The sequence below is a fragment of the Polyodon spathula genome, chromosome 11 (genome assembly GCF_017654505.1).
Source record: "Polyodon spathula isolate WHYD16114869_AA chromosome 11, ASM1765450v1, whole genome shotgun sequence".
NCBI lineage: Eukaryota > Metazoa > Chordata > Actinopteri > Acipenseriformes > Polyodontidae > Polyodon > Polyodon spathula.
The window spans coordinates 5,586,164-5,612,241 of NC_054544.1; the positions used below are offsets into that span (position 1 = coordinate 5,586,164).

The 26,078-nt window shown below is 37.9% G+C and overlaps 2 protein-coding genes across 3 annotated transcripts in view; one reads left to right on the forward strand and one right to left on the reverse strand.

The window, feature by feature from the left end:
* LOC121322836 (oxysterol-binding protein-related protein 11-like) overlaps positions 1-6,074 on the reverse strand; it is a 22,340-nt gene extending 16,266 nt beyond the window's left edge. Inside the window, exons 1-2 of one of the 2 annotated variants that reach the window (XM_041263222.1) lie at positions 5,617-6,074; positions 57-125 (exon numbers count right to left, since the gene is read on the reverse strand). In XM_041263222.1, coding sequence (XP_041119156.1) covers positions 57-125; positions 5,617-5,735 — 188 coding nt within the window. In that variant the 5' untranslated portion in view covers positions 5,736-6,074. The remainder of the gene's footprint in view (positions 1-56; positions 126-5,616) is intronic. The other variant, XM_041263223.1, reaches the window with a different exon arrangement.
* A 1,030-nt stretch (positions 6,075-7,104) lies between these two features.
* On the forward strand, positions 7,105-11,817 carry LOC121323390 (glycerol-3-phosphate dehydrogenase [NAD(+)], cytoplasmic-like). Its single transcript, XM_041264427.1, has 8 exons — positions 7,105-7,392; positions 8,121-8,298; positions 9,479-9,619; positions 9,800-9,938; positions 10,285-10,397; positions 10,534-10,767; positions 11,014-11,120; positions 11,615-11,817. Exons 1-8 carry the CDS (start codon positions 7,352-7,354, stop codon positions 11,709-11,711), a joined length of 1,050 nt encoding a protein of 349 aa, XP_041120361.1. The 5' UTR covers positions 7,105-7,351; the 3' UTR covers positions 11,712-11,817.
* The last annotated feature ends 14,261 nt before the right edge of the window (positions 11,818-26,078 follow it).

Genomic DNA, 26,078 nt, shown 5'->3' on the forward strand with positions numbered 1-26,078 from the left:
AAGTGAATACTATTGATCAGCTTCTTTCATCCCGCTCAGTGGTGCATCACACTTACCGATACTGCCAGCCTGTGACCAGGTTGGTGTATTTCATCAGGTAGCCACAGATGCTCTCCATGTGATCACTATGAAGAATACAATCAAATAAAAGTTGTAAATCAGGAGTATGATCAGTATAAAATGTTAATGCCTCATTTCTGTCACCCTTTCATAACAGAGCCAGTTCTTGCTAATCCAGTATTGGAATTCTGACGACTCAAACAATGCTGAGGAAAAACAGGTTTTTGCGATTCAAAACCTACCTTTGAAACTGCTGTGTGATAATTTAAAAGTTTATATAAAACAAAACAAGTGTCCTGTAACAAAGATAAAATAATACGTTGCTGCATTAGCTGTTGCCAAGAAAACAAAGACTAATGTAAACAGTGGTTGAGCTTTAAGTTTGTTTTCCATTATTTGGACTTGTTTGACCTTCAGTGTTTAGGGAAGCTGGGCAGTTACTGTAGTCAACTCTAAAACAAGCAAGATTTTACACATTTAGCAAACTAAAACCTCCATGAGCAAAATCTCTGTGAACTGTAACGATCAACAGACCAGTGCAAAAACACCACTGCTTCAACAAGCACATTTACAGGACAGTACCTGTAGCCCATTTGGTGCTTATCCTTCTAACTGTGTGGAGTCTAATAATGTGAGTGTTGCTTTTGGGTTGGTCACATGTTTCAACTTTCACAGAGCTGAGAATCTCTTTCACTTTTTGATGTTAATATTAACTGTAGGTCACCGATTACAGCTGGATCATTGGAGTGAGAAATACTTGGCTAGCTCTCCATATTTAACAAACACACAAAACACAGTAAACAGTGCAGTCTAGTGGTTATAACTGAACATGTTCTTGCTATGTGAAAACGGGACTGTAATATTAATATAAAAACTGCTAACAATGTTTTATTTATTTTTAAATAATTAATAAAAAAATAAAATCAGGATAATTTACATGCTTACTGTATCACCTAAAATACCTTCACTTTTTTAAGAACTGATCTCAATGAAATTCCATCAGTCACGTTGTTTTAGTTTGAAATGTTGTTTCTGATAATCCCGGCTAAACTCTTAGTAACTGTAAAACAATTTTCATTGACCAGGTACTGCTACAGTCCAAGGTGCCTCCAAAAATGACCTTTGAATTTTAAAAACCAGTGCTCTCTACAATACAAAGATCAACATCAGGATGAAGTGCATATAGTTAGTGAAACGCAGAGCCCAGCAGGATGAAGTGCATATAGTTAGTGAAACGCAGAGCCCAGCGTGATCTGTCCAAATGATCAAACAGATATTATAGAGAGTTGCATTATAACTGTGTCTATTTCCTACACTGGTGGTCTTCAACCCTATCATGTTATATCTATTAGGGATCTAACCCTTGAAATACAAGGATCAAATCTGTTTCTTGACAACTGAAACATTCTCCTGAAGTCCTGATTTCAAACATAATCAGGTTAGCAGGGCAAGCAATTGTGTCAGTCCTAATTTGATATTCACATTTTATCTTGCTGATAGAAAGTTAGCATTAGCTTACTGTACACTGAAGTCTCTGTCTGCTTTTTTGACATTGTTACTAAAACTGAAATGTGTAGAAAATGTGTTCTTTGAAAATCACCTTCATGCCTTTAAATACCAATATCATAACTGTTCAAATTAACAAATAAAAACAAAATACAACTCAACTCTCAACTCTGCCTACAACCTATTGTAATGTTAATGTAGTCTGAGTAATATGTTAGCTTTTTTGGGTCTCCTAGCAACCTGTCAATTATATTCACGGCTCCAGGGAAGGATCCAGTTACCACGTGTACAGTAATGCGATCCGCAAAGCTCCATGCAATGTTAGCCATGCCTGCAATATCACTCAATCTGCTAAAGTGTAAGCAAAGTTTGAAAGTGACTGCGCATCAAGGTATATCATTTCAAGACCAAGCAGATAGAATAAGCCAGCGCACCAGACATTATAGAACAAGACTGGAACAAAAATAAAAACAATGTACCAATTTAAGAGACCTATAAAGTAGTCATGTCCTGTGCTGAGAGACAGAGTATGGGTTTAATTCCCCAATTCACATTAATCAGTCTAGATTAAATAAATATGGTGTGGAATCACTCTGCTGCTCATGAAAGGTGTTGTACTATTGTATTGTACTGCAGTGGGAGCTGCTGTGCACTACTCTGTCCTACTAAAGAAGCAAGCTTGCTGTGGACCACCCACTAATGGACAGCTGTCCTTGGCTTTCTTTTTCAGGCTTCCTGAAAACCATCAAATGCTTTTACTTTTGACATTTAAATGGATTTGATCCCAGGCCGTTAGTGTTTAGAATATGCAAAAGGCTTCAAAAGTATTCAGGTAGCGAATGCTCGGTAGAGTGGTGGCATCCAATATCAGAGATCCGAGCCAGAACATTACACTTTTGGTGATGTCACTGGTGTAGTCAGGCAAGGCTCAGCTCCTGTACAATAGCCCCATGAAAGTGTCGACTCAGCCAAAGCTTCAGTTCCCTGTCAAGAGAATACAACACTCTCTGCTCCATCAAGTTTACCAATGTATTTTTATTTACGTTACCAGTGTATGGGGTTTCCCTGGAAACAAGTGAGAACAAAAAAAGAGATGGTGGCAGATGCTTATTCTATGTGGTACTCTCAGTTAGAGAATATTTTGAAACTGGAGAAAAATACTTGCATTTGTTCAGCTCAGTTTCATGAAGGTGGCCCTATTAGTGCTTACATTTATTGACATTTTCTCCACATTTCCACTGAGTACTGTGTGCTGCACTTCTGGGATTATGATAGACTTGTGTAAATTGTGTGTGTGCACGGATGGCGTTAAATATGTCCCTGTCAGCAATCACAGGGAGGGCCATTCCCCAGTGAGGTAAATGATGCTAACTGGGGAGTGGTCACACTTATATAAGGAAGGAGAAGTATATAAGGAGAAGTCCTTTGTCTGGTGGAGGGAGTTAGGAGAGTGTTTTGGTGTATTGTTTTTTGACTACGTGTAGTGAAAGCGATTGCCCAGCCTACAGCCACTTAGTCTTTTGTTTAAATGTTTATTCTCAAACAGCCAACTTCCCAACGTTTCTGTATGTTTAACATTCCTTTGTCAAGGGAAAGTGTGTTTGAAAACAATCACTGGAGGTATTTATAGGATTTTGATGTTATGGTGTGCGTGTGTGTATATATATATATATATATATTTATTTCTTTCAATTTATTGAATTTCTCCAAGGTAAGTCTGGAAGTGGATCAGATGCTTTGTAATAACAAAAGCTTTTAGTGCTGGCAAGATAAAGCCTACTCTTTGATACTGTAAAATAACAGAGAGCTAAGGAATCCTTCCAACACCCATACACTTACAGCAGTCAGTAGCACCATTAACACTTAATGTTTCGGAAGGTTTGATGCATTTTATTGCTTCCTTCATTTTACTGTCATGGGAGTAATTGAAAACAAGTTGTTTTTTACCTTTAAAAAACCCACCACACTTAAACTAGATAACCGATTTTCCACATGAAAGTAACTGCCAATTATTGGCCAATATATCTCTTTACCCTAGCGGTAACTCAAATTTTTGGAAGAAATTCAAAAACACAAGGTTGAAGTTCAAATCAATACATTTTGCACAGGACTACAGGCTTTTCAGGAACCATGACCTTCACCAGTGTGACAATAGTCTGTACATTCCCAGTCCCTAACTACAAAACAACAGTTTCACTAGCCCTGAACTGGTGTGGTAGGAAACAGCACTGTGATCCAGCTTCACCTGATACTTTACTGCTGTCCTCAAAGCATGCGGGCATGACAAAGCAAGAGATTTCTATGCAGTCCTTTGCACTGGTTTCTCATCAAGTAACTTCCTCCACAAATCAAAATCGGTGAGACCCAAAAGGGTCTGAATTGAAATTGGTCTGATCTCGATTGGCTGCTGATGTGATCAAACTGACATCAGATTGCTTTGAAGTCTGTTCCAGTGGCAGGTGGAAACATAGCATACGATGACAAGGGTCCGAATCCGAGCCCACTGGATCAATATAAGCTGGGAGACACCCTAACCAGAACTCAGAACAATTAAAAAATGGATCAATGTGAATCAACCGGCAGTACTGGAAAAGTCAATTAATCCAGGTCCAACCAATTGCTCAACAATCAGCTTGGTCAATCTAGCTACCTAACCTACTGTACAATGGTCTGGTTGTAAATATGTCAAAGAAGAAAGCATGTGTGTCTTGCCCACTAATACCTCCTTTTAAAAAGAAAAATCAACCATGTAGTTCCAAAAATTATTTGTCCAGATTCTGTTACAAAAGAATGACAATACTACCAGGTCACTATGCTGCAGCAGATAACTTGGCTCCCACTGCAGTAACTGCTTCCCAAATCATCTTCATTCAGTCACCTCACTGCAGGCAGCAGGTGCTTGGATGGAATATTCTGTGCATTCACTATGAAATCCAAGGGCTTCAAAGGGCAAATGGAATCACAAGCAGAAAGTACACTGAGCAACATGTCTCATTAATCACAGGACTAACGTGCGCTTTCTTATCATTTCAATCAAATCACCCATGTCTTATACTCAACGTTACAATGAAATTACACAGGGTTGTTTCCAACCCTGAGTTGCATAATTCGTTTATGCAACTCAAGTATGAAAGGTCTGTGACAGTAAATAGTGCCATACATGAGGTATTCAGGTCACCCTGGTTTGTATAGAGTAGAAACAAATAGTTATACCCAGCGTATTACGTACATATTTCCACACACATACATCTATATATATATATATATATATATATATATATATATATATATATATATATAGTCTGTCATTTATTGCAGGATATTTATTTTTGTTTTGTTAATACCGTTTATAATGAATGACCAAGAACTGTCTGTCTTGCACTTGCGTTAAAATGCAAATTTCTACTACGACTACAAAAAAAAAAAAAAGTGTGCATGTTTACACTGGCCGTATCTGTACTGTATTATACATGGCACTGAAGCTGTCTGGCTACACAGACACATGTGGTCATTTTGCCAGTACGTTCTTGGTATCAGTCACATTGCACTTAGAACAAACAGTAACACTATCGTGGTTTTTGCATATCTCGAGTCTCCTTCAGTGCAATTCGATGCGTATTGTTACTCACCTGGAATCTTCGCCTATCTCTTGAATTTTCAATATCTGATAACTTATTTACAAAAGAAGTGACCAGCTAAGTGGCGGGCAGATATGGGGGTCGCACAGTGTCAGAAATGTTGGCAAGCCTATATATATATATATATATATATATATATATATATAAAAACAAAAGGGTTCAGTGGGACCTATCTGCAGCATTTTAGTGCCTGCACTAGTGTGAAATAAATAAATAAATAAATAACAGACAGTAGCGGAATATGACAGCAGTCTTTTTCTATAAGCCAGTACAGAAATCCGATTTTAACTGAAGTGCATTTCAAAATTATGAGGTCGACTTTGCACTGACGCACGACAATTAATAGCGTTTTGGCTTTTGGGGATATGAAAGCATTTTAACAAAACAAAGAGCAGGCCGATTCCAGTCTCACCTGTACTGCCAATCTTTTGAGTTCCCCTTCACAGCGGCAGGAGTCTTATTTTGGTTGTAAAGCTCCTGCTTTCCCTCGCTTTCAGAGACTGGCATTGCTGTCGTTTCCGCTTGCATCATTCCCGACTAAACTCCCAGATCCCCTCAGATAAAGTGAGAAGGGGTCTGTGCGGAGTCGCACAGTTAAAAACAGCCACCCTCGGGGTAACAGCGACAAGCACCACCCCCACTGGCGGGGCCTCGCCTCTTCCTTCCAAGCCTCAGCTGTGTATTAACGACTGAAAAGGTGCAGAAATAAAGTAGAACAAATCACCATGTTTCACCGTGCTAGAAAAGCTGGTTCTCCATGATCTTCGGCACAGTATAAGCCAGGAATTATGTCAGAATTCCGTCACTGTTTAGTAAGAAGCACCTTACTCTCTCATCCCTCCATGAAAATGACTCGAAAAGAGCCACTGAATCACGTGACTTGCGTTAAGGGTAAATGATCACTTCCTATGTTAGCTGTTTGAGTGCGGAAATGTTTTTTGATGTGCTGGTACACTTAGAGATATTCTATATCAAGGGCTGTATATAGAATATCTTTGGCACAGTTTAGTCTGTGATCGAAATCTATACGGGTGTTGCTGTGTGAAATGTAACAGCCATGTTATATTGATAATTACAAGCATATGGACGTAATATGAATACAATTGTGTTCACTACACTGGACTCGTATGATTGATCTGATTATACATATTGCTGACAAAGCTGTGTTTTATTTTGATTTTTTTATACTTTTCCTAAGTGAATCCAGGCTATGCTTTGGTCAGCATCTTGTGTTTTAATAATATAGTTTTTAAGTAGGCCAACTATTATTTAACATTTTTTAAACACATTATTCTAATATTTTTGACATCACAAGTGCTTTCAGAACTCATTATGACATAAAATGCAGGTCTGTGACACTATTCTGACCAATGTAATGATGTCATCATGATAATTAAAAAAAAAAAAATGTCATAAAGATAATTTTAGTTAATTGTTTTCATTAAGGTGGTTGTATGTTACGTTGTTTGTGAATTAAGAAAAGCAGCAAGGGTTGGTGTTGGTGCATCTTTAGTACACGCTTCCACAGTTTAGCCAGAAAACATACAATGATGAAAGTCAGGTTTGTTTACATCCGCCAAAGATGGTTATCCTGGTGACTCTACTGATGGTCATTGATATTTCACAGAAAACTGGAGATTTGACATTCAAGGAGTTGAAATGAGCTGACTAAGTTAACTTTCTGGAGTTAGAAACAAAATGTTTTCTTTCACAAAAGTAACTTACTATGTCTGGCACCGAGTGTGGCTGGCAACAACATTAAGACTTAGAGGGCGAGGTCTGCAAATACCATAATTGTGTTTTGGATTCCAAAAGTAGAAGGCTGTGGGAAGGATAGGGAAGTAGTGGCTGGGAGGAGTTAGAATGTTGACACAGTTTAAAAAAAAAAAAAAAAAAAAAAAAAACCCTCCAATGACGCAGAAGGTAATACACGGCCGTAAAATGCTGCAGCAGCAGCTCTAGAGAACGATACAAGTTGCTTTATTTCTCTGCGGAGTCTGATCTGATCTGCACAGCACTAATCGACAACTGAAATAATCACCAGAAAGCAGGACGTGTACTACCGTACTGAGCAGCACCCAGGCTACTTTATGTTATAACATTTGTGAAGTTGTGACACGACCAGTGGAAGAAATAAAGTAACAACGATGCCTGGAAAGAAAGTTTGCATTGTTGGATCAGGAAACTGGTGAGTTACATTATAATTTGAGCACTCTTTACAGTTGATAATTTAGCACCTCTGTTTATTTGGATTAGCATTGCACTGAACCACGCGATTCAGTAATCATATGCCTCTACCTACTATACTCTCGTTGTTGTTGCTGTACAAATCCACCTTATATTTATTTTTAAATTAATACTCGAATGTGTGATTAAGTTTCAACTGACGCTACTTGTGAAAGATTGCTTAACAACCGGCAAATAACTTCTTATTTAATTAAGAGTCCCGGTGTTACGCTCACATGCCCCTATTGCATACTCGTAGTGTAGCAATAGTACTTAAGACGGGAGTTTTGTGTTCCCAGAGTGTTGCAACCCCAATTCCATTTGGAGACTCATATGCCACTAGTTAACAAGCTCTGCAATCGGTGATGTGGTAAAATAAGAGATTACTCCATTCAAAGTAGATAGTCAGAACTACTGTACTTGGTTTCATGGATCTGTCAAAGTTACGTTTGCGATTCAAGAAGGGTTCGCTGTCATTAATTCGGTAATGCTCGCAGGGAGCTCCATGGGATGGGCCGGTGTATCTTACCCTTGCTCTATATACTTACCCTTTGCCCTGTTGTAATAACCCACCCATTAATACTGTTTCAACCTCATGAGCACGATATTGCAGTTTTATCTTTCTCTTTATTTTAACCTGGACTGCATTTAATCAATTTCCCTGCCACAACACCTTACCTTTGTTTTTAGGGGATCAGCTATTGCCAAAATTATTGGCAAGAATGTTACAGGATCCAACAGATTTGATCCCATAGTGAACATGTGGGTTTTTGAAGAAGAGGTTAATGGCAAAAAGCTGACAGAGATAATCAACAGCGAACATGAAAATGTGAAGTATTTGCCTGGACACAAACTGCCAAACAATGTGGTAAGACTTCTTGAGCAACTCTGCTTGTCCTGTAATATGGACTATGAATACTCATAGTGCTGATGCAATGTCTTTTTGGTCTAATCTGTCAACACTTTCACTTATGCTCCAGTGGCTTGTTGCTCAGTATTTCATAACAAAGAATTTAATGCAATTGATTGTTGAAGGTGTCCCATGCCTAAACCCTTCTCTACTGGACTAAAGCTTATTCAGCTTTGATTACATTTAGTGTTCACTCTGGTTTATCTTCTAGCAGAACAATTATAAAGCTTTCATTGATCCTTCACAGTCCCAAAGCAAACTGATCCAGGCACAAACACAAATAATTAATATTATTTTCCCTCAATCACTTGATTGGTGTTGTGGAAGTAATCCATTACACTTATACCTATCTTGAACAACATTGTAACTAGTTACAGTAACTTACTGTTTTGAAAAACATGCAACCAGTCACTGTTACAAATACAGTAGTTAGTTATCAGGTGTGTCCAATTCCTGTCCTCACAGACTATACCTTATGAACTAAATGTTGTCATAGGTAAGACAGTCAGACTAGGGCTAATCAGGCTCTGTGAAACCAGCAGATTTTGGTATCTATCACAAGTAGGTCTTCAGTCTACATCTTACGATGTCAAATCCCAAATGTCCATGTGCACTATTAAATAAGTCATTAATGCATTTCCCAGATTTAGCCTTTAATTCCTCATTTGCAACAACATCTTACCTTCATTAGCCCTGACGGTAAAAGGAGACTTAGATTGTGAAACATGCAGGAACTGGTGCTAAATAGTGTTTCATGACTTTGTCGTAATACTGTGTAAAAGTACTGGCTAATTTACATCTACAATGGATTAAAGTAAAAGGCTATGCATTAATTGCTTTCATTGTACTTCCCTGGGGAAAGTGTACTTCTAAAGGATAACCTTGCCAGTCAATTGCACTGGAACACCATAGCTGCATAGATACCTTTGACGTTCATGTTAAAATGGTGACTAACGACAAGTAAATTTTTGTGCTTGTCAATTGTCAGATTGGCTTTAAATTGTAGAATTGCAACAGGAAGTAAAGTCAGCGTTTAGGGGAATGAGTGCAGAAACTCAAGTTAGTGAAACGTTGCTACTGAAGTGAGATGACCCCCTCTTGCACACCTGATCCATGTTTGGGTTTCTTTTTTCCCCAGGTTGCTGTCCCAGATGTAGCTGAAGCCTCAGCTGGTGCAGATATTCTGGTCTTCGTTGTCCCCCATCAGTTTATTTCCAAACTGTGTGATCAGATCAAGCCCAAAATCAAACCAGCAACATTTGGAATATCACTCATTAAGGTTGGAAAACGGGCACAATATTTTCTGCTAGGCTCATGAATTGTATTAAGTCTTTAACTAGCGATCTGTAACCCTGTTTAGCTGTCCTCCTGAGGGACTGAGAGTCCTATCTGGAAGTGGGGGATGTCAGTCTGCTTCCCTCCACCAACTTCAATGTGCTGCTTTAATTCCTGACTACAGGGTGTGGATGAAGGTCCTGACGGTTTAAAGCTCATCTCCAACATCATTCGAGAGAAGCTGGAGATTGAAATCAGTGTGCTGATGGGTGCCAATATCGCTAGTGAGGTGGCAGATGAGAAGTTCTGTGAAACAACCATAGGTAATCCTTACACGAATTGTGACATAAGAAACAAAAAGAGAGGAGCTGTATCCTATCCATCCTTTATATATATATATATATAGACACGGCTGATACTGCTAGCTAAAAGGGTTAACTGAATGATTGATTACTTGTAATATAGAAATATCCATTGTGCTATATAAAGTACTGTTTATAGTTGGACCGTGGAATGCATTTCAAACGGAATGCTGAAACCAGAGCAATGTACCCCTCTTAGCATAGAAATGTGAAATGTAACACTTGAGACACGATTTGAAATGATCTAGTCTGGCTTGTTGGGTCATGATTAGAGGATCTGAAAGCTTAATTTCTTGTTTGTATACAGGATGCAAAAATGTGCAGCACGGTCAGATTTTTAAGGAGCTGTTTCAGACTCCAAACTTCAGAATCACAGTGGTGGAAGATTGTGATACTGTAGAGCTCTGTGGTGCTTTGAAGGTGAGACGTGAACTTTACCAAACATCTTTTTTTCTGCACCTCCTCGACACTGACACTGTTTAGTCTTCCTGTAAAGTGACTTGGTGCTAAGCGAATGGCTGCCCCTGTTTCACTCTGTGTTTCCCTGCATTTACAGAACATTGTAGCAGTTGGCGCTGGATTCTGTGATGGGCTGGGCTTTGGTGATAACACCAAGGCGGCAGTGATTCGCTTGGGTCTGATGGAAATGGTGGCCTTTGCAAAGTTATTCTGCAAAGGGACAGTATCCTCTGTCACCTTCCTGGAGAGCTGTGGAGTGGCTGATCTCATCACCACCTGCTACGGTGGGCGCAACAGGAAGGTAGCAGAAGCATTTGTGAAAACAAAAAAAGTAAGTGCCACCTGGGACATCTGGAAATGGGTACATTTTCATTTTTTTTCTTCTAAGTTCTCTGCCAATGCAGTCTGACTCATTCGCATAATATTGTAAGATTACATCCTGATTTGAGCTCTGTTCCTCAGCTTTGTTTTATATGCTGAATGTGGGGAGAATTTGTGGCATTTTATTACCATTAAACCAAAGAGAAATCCTGAGCATATATCGGTATGGATTCTAACAATGTATTTTCCTATCTAGTCCATAGAGGAGCTGGAAAAAGAAATGCTTAATGGACAGAAGCTGCAGGGTCCCCAGACATCAGCAGAGGTGTACAAGATTCTCAAAAAATTTTATATGGTTAACAAGTAAGTGTTTAAAAAAAAAAAAAAAAAAAAAAATATATAAATATATATATATATATATATATATATATATATATATATATATATATATATAGCTTGCTTAAATACTTTCTAACAGAAACAAAAGAGCTCATATACTGTAGATTGTGAAACTTGTGGCCGAGATGAGCCTGGCTGATCTTGTAAAAAGCATTGGAATGCGTGCATCTGACTCTGACACATGCCCTGCTGATACCTCGGAGAGGGGGGCACTTGCATCTGAACTGACTTGGCTGTGTGCCAGCTTAATGTACCAAACCCTGCTGGCCTGCTTCCAACTGGGTGCAGCTCGAGAACAAGAGGGTTGTAATCATTGTGACACGCTGCCAGTATGGACTTGCCCTCTAAAGGGATCAGGTTGAAAGTACAGTGCCAGACTCAAACTTGCAGTAACACACATTGTGTGTGTGTCTATACTATATATATATAATCTGTACTTTTTCTTTCTCTTTCTGCAGATTTCCACTGTTTACTGCTGTGTATTTGATTTGCTTTGAGGGCACGCCAGTCCAAGAGTTCATTACTTGCTTACAGAACCACCCCCAGCACATGTGACCAGGGGAACACGTTGTCCTGCTCCCTCCTCCTCTACCCACTCCGTAGTTCTCTCCTACATTTTAAATGCTTTGTACTTTAACCATTAAACCATTTCATTGGCCTACTTGCTGCTTGTCTTCTTGTTTTTAGAATAAATGTGGTGATTCAAAAGCTAAGAGCTATTAATAAAATGACATGAAAGAAAGCCTTATGCTTTTTATAATAACACAAAACAAAAGACTTTCCTCCATTAAGGATTTAAATGATAAAACATTTATTCAGTCTTGTGGTGTGAGAAACAAGGGTACATGTTCAATTGTGATGTTTGAGCAAATTCTGGTTCCCATTACTGTTGTGACTGTTTCCAAGCCAGATGCCCTGGTTACCACAAGATTCTGAAAACCTCAAGCATTGTATTAAATAATGTATGAAATATGAGTGTACTTGTATACTCTGAACCAGAGGATAAGGTGAAGCAGTGATCAATAAGTAGAAACATGCTCACTAATACTTGTTGTTATAGGGACCACGCACACACTAATATGCAAGTCTGTTATTACAGTAAACTTGATTTTCAAAAAATTACGGGCACACACTTTTTCAATTAATTTATTCATTTATTTCTAGCATTCACATTAGTAGTACATACAACTAGCTTTTTAAACATTTTTTTTAAGCAAGCTCAGATTTGTATCTATAGAAATGTCTTTGGTTTCATTACATAGTAGACAACTCTAAACCTATGACTGGAGTACAGAGCCCTTGCAGGTTGTCATATACTATTAACACAGCTCTGGTAACAGATTCTGGAGCTGTATACTGAAGTGTCTTTCACAGCATTCAGTGTGCTTTTTAACAATACAATATACAAGCATAGTGAACTCTCTCCTTGTGTCCACTTTCTTCCAGAGACCTGGGCTCAATTGCAGGAGCTTTGCAGAAGTTCAGGTTCAGCTCAGTTAACACATACATCTTTCCTCGTTGCTCTTGTTTTTAAGATGCTGCGAATCTGCTGCCACTCTCGTCGTGGTCAGAATAGAGGGATTCCACTGTAGACTGTAAACATAATACTTTCAAAGCAGAGCATATTATATGAGTTAACATTATCTAGAAAGGGGAATAACTAGATGTATACTTTCCTCCATACACACATATATATATATATATATATATATATATATATATATATATATATATATTTGGGATTTTGTTGAATACAAACCTTTAAGTATGACAGATTGCCTGGAAACAACTATAAAATGATCCCCTTGCTGGTAACTGGTGTAAAACCCATGTTCTTCCAGATTCTATCCAAACTTGGCATTATGGAACACTACAGAAGCATATTGTATTCCAAAAAGAATGTTGTCTAAAGAAGACATTTCATTAGTAAAATAAATAAACCATGTGACTTAAAAAGGTATGTGCAATTCAAACAGTTTCAGTAGTTTTAAAACATTGTAGATATTGGAGTGTAAATAATACCACGCAGATCATAAAGCTTTACAAGCAGGCGAGTGAGAACTTGTGGCAAAGTGGCTAGTGAAGGGGAACAGGTGTAGCGGTGATGCGATGCAGGAGTGACAGGCAGACAACGGTATCCAGTGAAAAAGGTGCTTTCATATAATCAAGGTCTGGTGACCGTAAAATAATGCATCCCCAGCTATACACAACAATGCGTAAAGTGCGGGGATAACAAAAACAGGGCACAGTCCCGAACAAAACACAAAACGCGGTCACCAGTCCTGGGTGAGTGCAGACGTGCAGGTGCTTGGTGCAGACACAGGTTCTGTGGTGTGTAGTGGTGCTCCAGATCGTGCTGACCCTGGCGACAGCTCCGGAGGCGTGCTTAACTGCCTAGTGGTGAATACAAAAACAGACAGTTACACGAACAGACACAATAACACAAAACACGAATGCAATTCACTCTGAAAGCTCCTCTCTCAGTCCTTCTCTCTCCAAGCGTTAACCCAAACGAAGGAAAAGATCAGCGTTACCCTGGCCTCTATATGTAATCCCGCGTGATATCTAGGTAAACGGTTGCAGCTGTCTTATTACTTGCAGCTGCCCCTCGTTTACCTTTCAAGTCAATACGGTCTTACAACAGAGTATCACTTCTTTCCAGGCTGACTAACTTCCCGGCCCTGGAAAAGAACTGTCAGGCCAGCCCTTCCAGATACTTCTCCTCCCGTTCTTTAGCACCCTCACAGGTTGGGAGGAAGATTTATCACCAGAACTCATTGTATTTCTGTCACAGAACTATATTGGGGAGAACTAATAATTAAAAAAAAAAGCAGAAACAAAAGTAATATTGAAATCCCACTGTTAAGTGCATCTACAATAAAGCATCTACAATTCACTGTAACAATCACAGATCACTAAAAACTGCTTAAATTAATCTAACCCAGGAGTATAATACATTGTTTAAGATGACAGTCCTGCAGGACCCTGGTACCCTGGTACAGGAACAGTGCATCAACCCCTGCAATCTGACAGGCCAGGATACTTTATTTTAAAACTTACCTTGTCAGAGATGTAAGACTTACGCACAACAGCCAAAACCTTGATTGAAACTCTGTTTTCAGAGTTCTTACACAGCAGCAACTTTCATACAACACTTTGCAGAGTTCAACATTATTAATCTTGTTTAGTGTTAGTCAGTGGGCTTAGCCCATGCCAAGTGTGTTAAAGGGGGCATTATTATTAAAAGTGAATGATTTTCAGTACATTGATTAGGCATATAGACGTAACAAGAGGGGGTGTTCATAATTGGTAGGTTTGTTTCTCAGAGCTTGTACAGTACACTATACTAAATGTCAGGCTTTTTTTTTTTTGTTTGTTTGATAACAAAGTAGACATTCTTATAACACATTGAACAAAATATACATATTTCAAAAGGAAACATATACACAAGACTTTTGTACTGGGAAAGAGTAATTAAGCATACATAATATATATTTTTAACATAATGTCATATCATTGTCAATGCAAGTGAAAATGTTATTTACAGCTTCAAAATTGTTTGGACTGCATTTTGTGAATAAACACAAAACATCATCCACTTTGCTGACATAAGAAAACCAGGCCAATTATGTTTTTTTCAAAAGAATAGAATTCTGACATTTTCACTTCTTCATTTACCCTAGCAACATAGCGGTGAATCTGAGCAAACACTTTGAACACAGCTCAGAAAATATCAATTTGTGTTGCTTCATTTTCAGCTGATTTCACCTTCCTGTCAAACAAGGTACTTAAAAAATGAGCTCTCTGGCAGTATCAAGCTGATCCTTTGTTCTTTAATACATGACCATAGCGCTAGGTTTCAACAGCAGCAGTTACAGTATCTCCAGCAATCTTTTCTCCCAGTGATTGTGCTCGGTCCCCAGCCACCTTGGTTCTCAAGCTCCATCCCCTCCAGAATTGAGCAGTCAGCCAGGATTTCGGGCTTCTTCCTATAAATTACACATGAAATCCATACATCTTTTGTCAGGCTTCTTGGACACTTGCATTACTGTACCTCAACCAGGAAACATCCCAAGCTCATTTTTTTATGGCTCATCTGTCAGGGAATATCATATTAACAACTACAACCTGACTCTAAGCAATTAAACAGCTGTCTAGAATGTGACAGTAATGTAGAAACCAACTCTAAAAAAAACACAATGAAACATGTAGTGTTGTTTGACTGATTGCATACAACATAAAAGAGATGGCAGCAAAACCCCCATTGCACAACATTTGGACCCATTCCCGGTTTTACTAGGAGTTTGATAAGACACACCTGAGATTGTTACATACACATAATCAGGTTCATATTAGAACCTGGAATGAGTTGAACTGCAATGCAATAAGAGGCTTATTCCCAACCTGTATAATCATATGCATAACCATATGTTTTGTTGCATGAAATATAGAATGCTTACAAGGACTCGAAGAGTTACGAGAAGGAGCACTTCATGATGCACCATCCTATTGCCATGGATATCCCATAACCTTGATGCTCTTCTCACCACCTGATCACTCCACTGGTACAATCCTAGACTGTAAAAGAAATCAGAAGCACTGCCATACACTTTCCTATAAAACTGACATTGCAAAATATGCACTGTGTAGTTTAAGAAAGACAAACAGTTTCTTTCTGGGGAAAGAATATAGAAATCCACATTTAAATGTTTTATTTAAATTTATTTATGAATAAATACCTTCGATTTTAGTGTTAATTATTTTGAGTGTCAGCTGCTGCTCTATAATATAGTATATAATATACTCGATAATATTAGAACTCTGTGGAACGAGGACATGATAGAAGGTCTATTCAGCAGCAGTAAATCTATCTGGAAGCCAGTTAGAGTCAATTATTGGAGGAAATGATTTAAACTCATATTTTTGCATAAAATGCATAAAGCTCAGCTGGGAAACCCTGTTAGAAATACACATACATTCATTTCCTGGTCAAGCCAGCCAGTGGGAAGAACAATGAGGGGCCGCATACTTTACAGTGTGTCCGTTCAGACATGAATGTCACTTGTAACTGCAGGTCAAAATTCTCCTTCCCTCTTCAATAGAAAACTTTTCACTCATCACAGATTTTTTCAGTGTTGCTATATTGTAAGATAAAAGTGATTTCAAACAGCCCTGATAAGTTATGCCCTAATGATCCCAGCAGTATATCCTTGTTTTCACAATATTTTATTACTGCCATTGCAGAGCTGCAATGGCAAGCCATCTCATCTGCTCCTAATCAATAATTTTCTAGCTCCAATCCCCCAACCCCTACCCCCCACACACTAAAAAAAAAACCCACAACAGCACTACACAATGGCTTCACTTCTGGGAATACCTAAACACAGCCTTTCAATACTTCCTAAGAGGATTTTCACATGACAGTCTGAGTAAAACTGTACCTATTCAATTATTAGACTGCACACAATTAGATCAGGGCTGTCTGGAAGGTTATTTCCAGCTCTCACTTTATACTGTTAAGGCTTTCTTACCAGCGCATGGATAATTTCATGTTTGACAGTGGACAGCATGCCTATAAACTCGTAGAAATCATATTTGGACACAGGTTAGTATATCCAGCAATGGGCCTAAATGAAGGAAGAAAAGGTTTGGTACTGAAACAAATGCATATTGGTGCTCTTTCTCATTTCAGTGTTAGAAGCTCAGTTAAGACAGAGTATCTATCTGTTGAATACGTTTTATTTATTATGACTATGCTTTTGTATGGTGAGAGGTTCAGTAAACAACTAAATGCAAAAAAAAATCATGGTCTACTATGTCAGCAATATCCGCAAGGTTATAAAAAACATTACATATCAGTATTATGATAAAGTAGACCCCATGACCAGCCAGCTACACAGTATAACATCCAAATGGCTATGCCACGTTTACAGTGTGTGGATTAACTTCTCATACAAAGATGTACCTAAAAATATATGTAAGACATGCACACTGTGGCTTATAGACCCTCCATTAAATCCTGAATTTCTAATAGCAGAAATGCTTCATGACGACCACACCGTTGTTTCTCACCTCTCCGGTGCAGCCTTCAGTTGTCAGTATGCAGCATAAACCACAATGTTTTCCTGTCCACAATGTTGTGGTTAATCCACTAACATACAGCACGAAGTCCACATCCTGGACTCCTGCACCATCAGGCTCTCCAGCAGGCCCACAAGACTTGCCATTCTCACTGCACAGACAAGAGCAGTGTTACACAGGCAATCCCCAGGAATTACAAAGGAGAAACGTTGTAAAAGGTCATTCCACAGTGGTGGAGGATTATTATATTGTCATGCAGTAGACATTATTAGTGGTATATTTACAACACGTTGTTGATTGTATACAAGAGTCTTCTTCTAACTGCAAATTGATGTCACCTTGTCATGTAGAAAATACAGTGTTGCATTGTGATTTAGCTATCTTGGATTAAAAGATTGTGTAAGCCTTGGACAGTCAAGTAAGCAACTAAGCCCATAGTAACGCAATTATTCTTACCTGTAGATGTTGCTCTGTCACAATGACTGGACCACAGTGTGTGGTCTCAGCACACGCTCCCTGACAGTATCGGTGAGGGTCATCTCTCTTCCTCAAGTACTGACTGGAACATAATTAATTTACGCATTGACTTCATACCAAACATTCAATAGGTATTGGCAAAAGCTTGAAAGAGGTACATATAAAAAAAAAATATACAATTCTCAAACAGAAGTAAAATTGAAGGGTATTTACAGGATTTCGCTACAGAATGGCAATGAAGAATGGATTTGTTTTACATTGTTGACATGCATATTATTTTAAAACTGGTTGAATTCAAAGTTTGCTTTTTAAAAACATGTGTAGAAATATTCTTGGCAACCCATAATCATTAACAGATCATATGTATATAAAGATGTAATCAATACAAAATCTACTCCAAGTTGAATATAATAAGGAAATAATCTAGAACAGGAAAGTTATTTTGAATTCAGCTCTTGGTATTTTGTATTGTAAAATATTTCACACTGTGCCAAAATGCATTATTATACAATTACTGTTCAAAAGAATTACAGCTGCAACACTGCCGTGCCTTTACTGTGGGTTTAGCATACTGCATATTTTCTCTGGCCCTAAAATGCAAAAAGAAAAAATACTAATACAAATTAACAATGCAGATATTGTGATGGACTTTATTTGGGATAAGACTGAACGATCCACATACAAACTCTTACTCATCCATGCTTGAATCATACATGATCTTTATTCTTAACGGTTGCTCAGCACTTCTCTTGGTTATCGTTTCTGACTCCAAATTAACTTTGTAAACAACCTGGGTTAAAAAAAAAAAAAAAATGTACATCTTTAAAATTCAGGGATGGAAATAAGACTCCTATTACATAGCAGTTTCATTCATTCCAGGTTTTAGTACAAGCTTGATTAGCCACAGTGTATAGGTAACCAGCTCAGATGTGTGTTGGGAAACCCATAGTAAAACCAGGAATGGATCAAATTGATATGCAATGGGAGTCTAATTTCCATCTCCCTTAAATAAATGTGAAAAACACACAACAAGAAATCATAATATAAATGAGATTCCGAGTCAAAATGACAGTAACAAGTGACTAGTATATTCCCATTAACTCATTATTTTATATATGGCTTGAACACAAACTCTTTATAATTACTGCAAGGATATTGTCCTAACAGGGTTACTGTGGATAAAAGTAAAATACAAAAGAGCAGATATGCCTGTGTGTTCTATTTGAATATCCATTCATCTCACTACTGACAAATGGCAAACACACCTGTCTGCAGCTCTCCAGAGTTAACTGTACCTGCCTCAAACGATTTCAAACACAAACATGCTCTTTATTGTCCGCTGTTGACAAATAATAAAAAAGACCACCAGCCAGACTGCTTCGTTAAAGACAGCTAAACACACACATAAATAAGCCTTTACAAAATACCACTAAATTACAATCCCTGGGACTGGAGATGCTGGAATGAAGATTGTAAAGAAGGCAATTCGTCTATAGACAGCTGGTTGTACAATATGTTCAAAATCGAATTTAATTTAATATTAATTTAAGACCAAATAGGAACTCGTGCGTACAGGTAAAACCCTGAAGAACCAAGATTTGGTTCAAACCTTTTGTTCTCCACACCCTCCGGCACACGTTGCTGTATGCATTATATAAATATCTCAGAATCAGAATGATTAAATACTCACTTCGGCTTCCTTTGAAACAGTCTCTGTTAACAAAAAACAGTGGGTTGGCAAATTATTTATTTATTAATGTATTTTTAAAAATGATTTGACTGCCGGTAGTATTTCAAAATATATATGTGAAAATGAAACTACATGTTGTAAACGTGATGTATTTTCTTTCTAGAAGCTATTACCGTACCTACTTAATTTGTACTTTAAATAATAATAATAATAATAATAATAAATAATAATAATAATAATAATAATAATACATTATTTATTTTATATAGCGGATTTAAACGCAATCATCTCAAAGCGCTTTACAAACACAAATCACACACACAAAAAAAGCACAGAAGACAAAAACATTCACAAAAATTCCTTTTTAAAAAAGTAAGTCTTTAAGATAGATTTAAAAGCACTAAAAGTGGCTGAATCCATGATTTCTTTAGGAATGTTCCAGAGTTTTGAGGCATAACAATCTGTCAGAAGTTGGTTTAACATTCCAAACCCAAACATTCCATGTTTGATGTATTCTGAGAATATCCTGAAAAGAAAACCTGTTTTGATCACATATGTTTAGTAGAGCTATTCAAATGTTTGTTGCTGTTTCAGTTCGATTCCAGTAGATGGCAATGTAGACCCTATAAAGAGCAAATTTTGTAACTGCAGTTGTGCAAAAAAAAAAAAAAAAAAATCAGGACCATCTCATTAAGCTTTTGATGTATTTGATGAAGGAGAAACAAAACAACTATATCAATTGGCAAAACATCTCTGCTCTGTGCTGTTTTGCTGTTTCCATAGTTTTTTTTCTTTCAATGCCAACACTTAACATCAGGGCCAGATTAAAGGTCGTGGGGGATTTTGGGGTCCCTACGCATGTTATAGCGAAGGGTGTTATTGGCATATTGGTTAATCCTGCCCTGTGTTGGGGACCTACACCAAGCCATATTTTGTGGGCAACCTACATACTAACTGGCTTGTCAAACTGGACAGGTTTTTAAATTGGCCCTAAAACTGAAACAAATGAATATGTAAATTGAACCTGCTTCATCAATTATATCCCGTAGTAGTTGAACTAGGGACAGATCTCTCCCAGGAGGTTGAGGGCTTGGGGCATTTGGTATTGAACATTAGCAGGAAGCTGCTTGCGTGAGAGACTCGGAGCAGGTATGGTGCAATCGAGAAGGAATCCCTAACCATCATAAAAGAAAAAAAAGAACTGAAAGCAAGCTTCTATGCGCCTCTCTTCCTGTGTGTGTGGGCCCAGCCGCCCACGTGCAGTTTTTGTAAAATGTCCCAAAAAAAGTGACCTCGCGTGGGCCACAATTCTGCTGGGGGCCCTGCACTATAGTGTAATTTGGGTATAAATTAATCTGTCCCTGCTTAATATACTTTCCCACGACTGCAGTCCCTAACTGCAGTACACAGCACTGTCCTTTACAATGCTTTGTTAGACTTTACTACGCTTTTCTATGGCAAACCTTTATGAGGATTGGTTCATATATCCTTTATAAAGAGAGGTTGGTGATACAGTAAATTGTAAATGCCAATATTATTGGGTCATTTGTTGGTTAATTAATCTACAGTTTCGCTAGGGTGTAAATCAATGCATGTTTTTGCATTAATTAAAACTTCTATAAAAATAGTATTATATAATGCCACAATTTACTTTATGAAAACCTTTTTATTTTCTACACATTGTTCTGTATTAAATTTGTAAACTCGCTATTAAAATAAGACGGAGACTAAGCCTTGTGCTTCTATTATAAAAAACATATATATATATATATGTGTGTGTGTGTGTATATGTGTGTGTGTGTGTGTGTGTGTGTGTGTGTGTATATATATATATATATATATATATATATATATATATATATATATATATATATATATATATATATTATTAATATATATATATATTCTTAAATATTCTTCCCTGTTTGCAGTTGTTCTGTTGCCAGGTTCTCAAATACTTGATACACATTTCACACCCTGCCTTAGAGGCTGACAAACAGGCACACTTCTCGCCTCTCGTGTTTTTCCATGAACATGTTTTGCTCTGCACAGCATACAAATGAAGGAAGCCTTTAAGAATGGTGTGTTCACTACACACTGTGCAAGTCAATATAAACAGGGGCTGTGTAAACAGTCTGCTACGGTGCTTGTTAAAAATGCAACAGTATGGTTTATAACTAGAACTAGAAAACTATAGCAACAAGAAAGCAGTATAACTGCAAATGACAACAGTAACAATAACTGCATAACAACAGTACTGTGGTCAAATTCATCTCCTGAGGGGACTGGAGTATAAACGCTCTGTAGTGTAGATGCTAACCATATATAGCACCTTTAAGCCGATTTAAAGGCAACTAATATGGTTTAATTGGACAGGGCTTTAGTTGTTTGGTTCTAGTTTTGTAAAGCTAACTGGTGTTTTACCTGTTTAATAAAATACAAAACTGGAGTAAATGTTTTAAAAATAGTAGAACATTCTATTGACTAAATCAAGATTAGCCTAATGTCAGAGTTGTGTGTTTGTACTCTTCCGAGATTATCTTACCAGCAGCCACCACTTTCTCATTCAGTTTAAATGGTCAAACAGCTGGTTCTGCCAGAGTTCGCTCACAGATATCTCTTGGAAGTGCAAATTTAAGTAAACACACAGATACACAGGCTTTTCCCTTCAGCACTCACTGATCTCAGTGGTGAATTGCCAGCTGATGACAACGGAGTTTCTCCTGTTCCCAGGTCATATATGTTACATAGTAGAGGTCACTGTCCCTGGCAGCCTTTGAAGGCATCATCTGAAGCAGAGAGCTTCAAACACGGGCAATGCAGTCATCTTATATTCAAGTAGCATTCGAGGGAATAACATAGAGAGGCCGCTCAGTGAATTGAAAGCATTTCAGAAACACGGATTTATGATTTCGAGACATCAAAGAAGTAACACAGACCAGGAACCCTGAATAGCAGAAGGAGCCTGACACCTTGGGAGAGGTCACGTTTCTCATTGGAAATACGAGTGAGGGATCTGGAACTGAAACAAGCAGGTATGATTGTATTCTCCCGGCCAGTTTATCTTCTAAGGGAACTTTCATCACCGTCTGATGGTGGCAGTTCTGATGACACCCCTGCAAAGGTTGGGATTATGGCTCAATGTTACAAGCCTGTGTGAAAGAAGATCTCTACTGCTAGAACAACTGACTAGAGTCTATTCATGCTGTCTTGTAATAATGCCTTCCCTTATTCAGGAATGGACAGGACATCACAGCACAGACAAGGCTTTTTAATGGATACCCTTGAATATAAGGAGGTGCTGTTGCTAGCATAAAACTTTATTATGTAAAAACTGAGCATGGGTAAATTAGCTGGAATTCAATAGATCTGTTTTGGGGAAAAAAAAGACTATGAAAAAACATAGGCAATTCCTAAAACAATGTGCTCTGTAGGGCAGGGTGCTCTGTATCGATCTCACTAAATACAAGTGTAACCCATAATTGTGCCATCCATGCACATGTATTTTTTTATATGTGTACTTTTTGGCAGTACTGTAAAAGATAACAGTGATGTTTGTTTTTGAGAGATGAAATGGTCTTGTATTATTAAAACAAATAAATGAATAAATGCCTTAAATCTTTTCTGCTTGGCATACAATTCAATATTCTTATTTGTACTCATTTGTGTTTTGTACTGGTCAATGCTCTGTGCACAGTTGTTGTCTTTATAATTGTCTAAACCTGAAATGGTGTTCTGATGAGTTGATGAGTATACCCTTTTTACCAATGTAAAGAATCATGTGACTATACTGTGCATGCATTCCTTATGCTGAAGGCTTGTGATCCTCTTTGGCATTTTGAAAAGGTGTTAAAGGTTGTAATAAATTAGCTGTTCTACTTTTGTTTTTAATTAGCTGTAATTAAATGCCTGAGACCTGCTGAATAAAACTGTACATCCATTGCAATTGATTACACAGAGTGTGACATTTACAAATGTACATAATCTTTTGTGAAATTCACTTTGCACACAGCAGTGATATTATTTGATTTATTTTATCAGTGGTTTCCTAAAAATAAAGAAATATAAATCACAGTCAATTCAGCCACACACCTGGCTTTAAAATCATGTTTGCACAGGAATCCAGGATGGAGGGTTTTGTAGGATCAGATCTCAGCTCCCCTCAAGGACTATATCATTTTAATGACCAGTCCCAACGGAGGAAGTGGTAATTTTTTTTTATTGATACAGTGTCTAAAAAACTGGAATTTGCACCTGTTTGAAAAAACAGTCAAAAACTAAATTCATAACCCTCTTTAAGTTTGACAGTATTTAACTGTTCTTTAATCATCCTGTCCTTTTGAAATGCAACATTATTGAATTTGTTATGGATTTAATGGGGGATAAAAAGTTGGAATGCCATTTCAGGGTTCAGTAGTTTAGTCTGATCAACCCCCGCCCATATGGCGCCTGCAGCAGGCATTGTTCATCTGCAAGCAATGGCCCGTTCACAGCGCCATCTGTTCTATCCCTCACAATGTCCAACATGAGATTCTGCATCACAGAAAAGCATCTGAATGCACCTTGCAAGGGGAGCAAATAGCTTCAAATGCCTGTTTATCATTGCGCTCCACCATTCTGGATATTAATGGCTTCTCTCGTTGTAGCACTGATTTCAGTAATTCACAGTTTTAATAACCAGTGGCACAAGGGAATTATGCAGAATCCTTCATGTTCATTGTAATGTCACTTTTTATTTTGGAAGATGAACTGCCTACTGGGCTTTTAAGCAACACATTTTGTTATCAGTGCAGATACAAATGAACTGTCTTTAGCCACTGCCAGGCTATTATTAAAATAATTTTTTGATCAATGTCTCGTCACATTCTAAATGCTTAGCTACCTTTCTTGCACAGGGGTCAGAGCAAGCTGTGCAGTTCTACTCAACAATAAGACATGCCAGGTCACCACAGAAGCACAGCTTAGCTATAGCTTAAGGATCCAGGGAAAAAATGATTAGGTCCTCATGGGGAATAAGCAGATGTATTACAATGAATTTCAGATGAAAGAGTCATGCAGATGAGGAATGTGCAAACCCAGGACCAGTGGCCAAATGTGGGCCTGCACTGGCATGTTGTATTATAGTGATACAATCCCAGTGCTATATATTCACTTGACCCAAGTGAATGTAACAGGTTCAGGAATTTATTATTTTGCTTAATAGATCACATTTCCTGTATATATTTACCATACAGCCTGTCATAAAGATGCAGTATTTTACTCTGTATCAATGTGAATTTGGAACTAAAAGTTGAGTGCATTTGGGCCTGTAGCTTAAAAAACACACACACAGTAAAACTGAACTAAAATAGAATTGAGATTTTGTTCCTCATGAAGTGTAACACCCTTCCCTAATAAAGCCTTCATACTCTTTGGTTACATTGTGCAAGTGCTTCACTACGCCACCTGCTGATCACTCTCGCAGTACTGCAGCATTCTTTCTCAAGCAGGAGGCATGGGATTTTAAATCAGCCTCTTCTTCAAAGGAGAACAGCTGAGCTAAAGAAACAGCAGCTTCAGATAAGCTGTTTTTATGAGTTCTGCAGTACAATGTCCTTACTGTTAATTTTCCTCAACTTATTAGGCCATTACAAGGGTACATATATATGAAATAGATTTTTTATTTCTAGTTTTGATCATTTTTTCTTGGGTCGATTCAAGCATAGCACATTTAGGGTGCACTTTCTTCTGGTAGATAACGCGTACGACTTGAGTATAGACTGTTCAGAGAATTGGAGTTAGATTCAGTGGTGTCCCCAGACACACAAAGACGGGAAACAGGAACTCTGCGATTGTTGCTTGCCTCCTGTTCAACAACAACAAACAACAGGCCTGCGTTGGCATGCAGTTGCCTGCAGAAAAAATCTGAAGCATCCAAGTTCTTGTAAAATATGGATGTTTTGCTGAATTACAGTAATTAAACCATCTATCTGTTTGTGGTTGAAAACAAAATCAGCGTTTACTTTGGGAAAAAAAAGAACCACATCAGAAGCCCTCTGTTTATTATATCACTATATTTATTATTAAACAAGCCACTTCTGGAAGAAGCTTTCATTTGAATAATCTGTTCTCTAATTCCATTCTCTGTAGGGTATTTGGAAAGGAATGTCAGTAATTAACAGCTTTGAAACCAATGCTAGGTTACAAACATGGAACTATTTATCAATTACATTTCAATGGTGTCCTAACAAGTCACATCAACATGAAAAATTCTGAGGTTATTTTGTTTACGTAAATCTGGATTCTTTCCAATTGTAGCACATCAGGATAATGGCAAAGCTAGATGGTTGAAAATGTATCTTGTAATTTTCACTTGGCATGCTGAAGTAACTTATTTAAAATGCATTCTTAGTGATCTGTCTGAGGAGGAGATTAGTATCTTCATTGGTTTGCTATAGGTGAAACCCATAGAAATGCAAGAATAATGTTACAAAATCATAAGTCCATTTAAAGCATTCTGTTTAAATAACACATTACCATGTGAGGGACTGACAATCTCCAACCCACTCGGAATTCATTTGGACAGTTACATTACAAATTACCTCCCATAGCATTCCTGTTGCATATCCCCACAATCCCTCCTGAACCTGCTAAAAAGAGGGGGTCAAAGGCCATATCCTTTCTTCTTTTGTTGT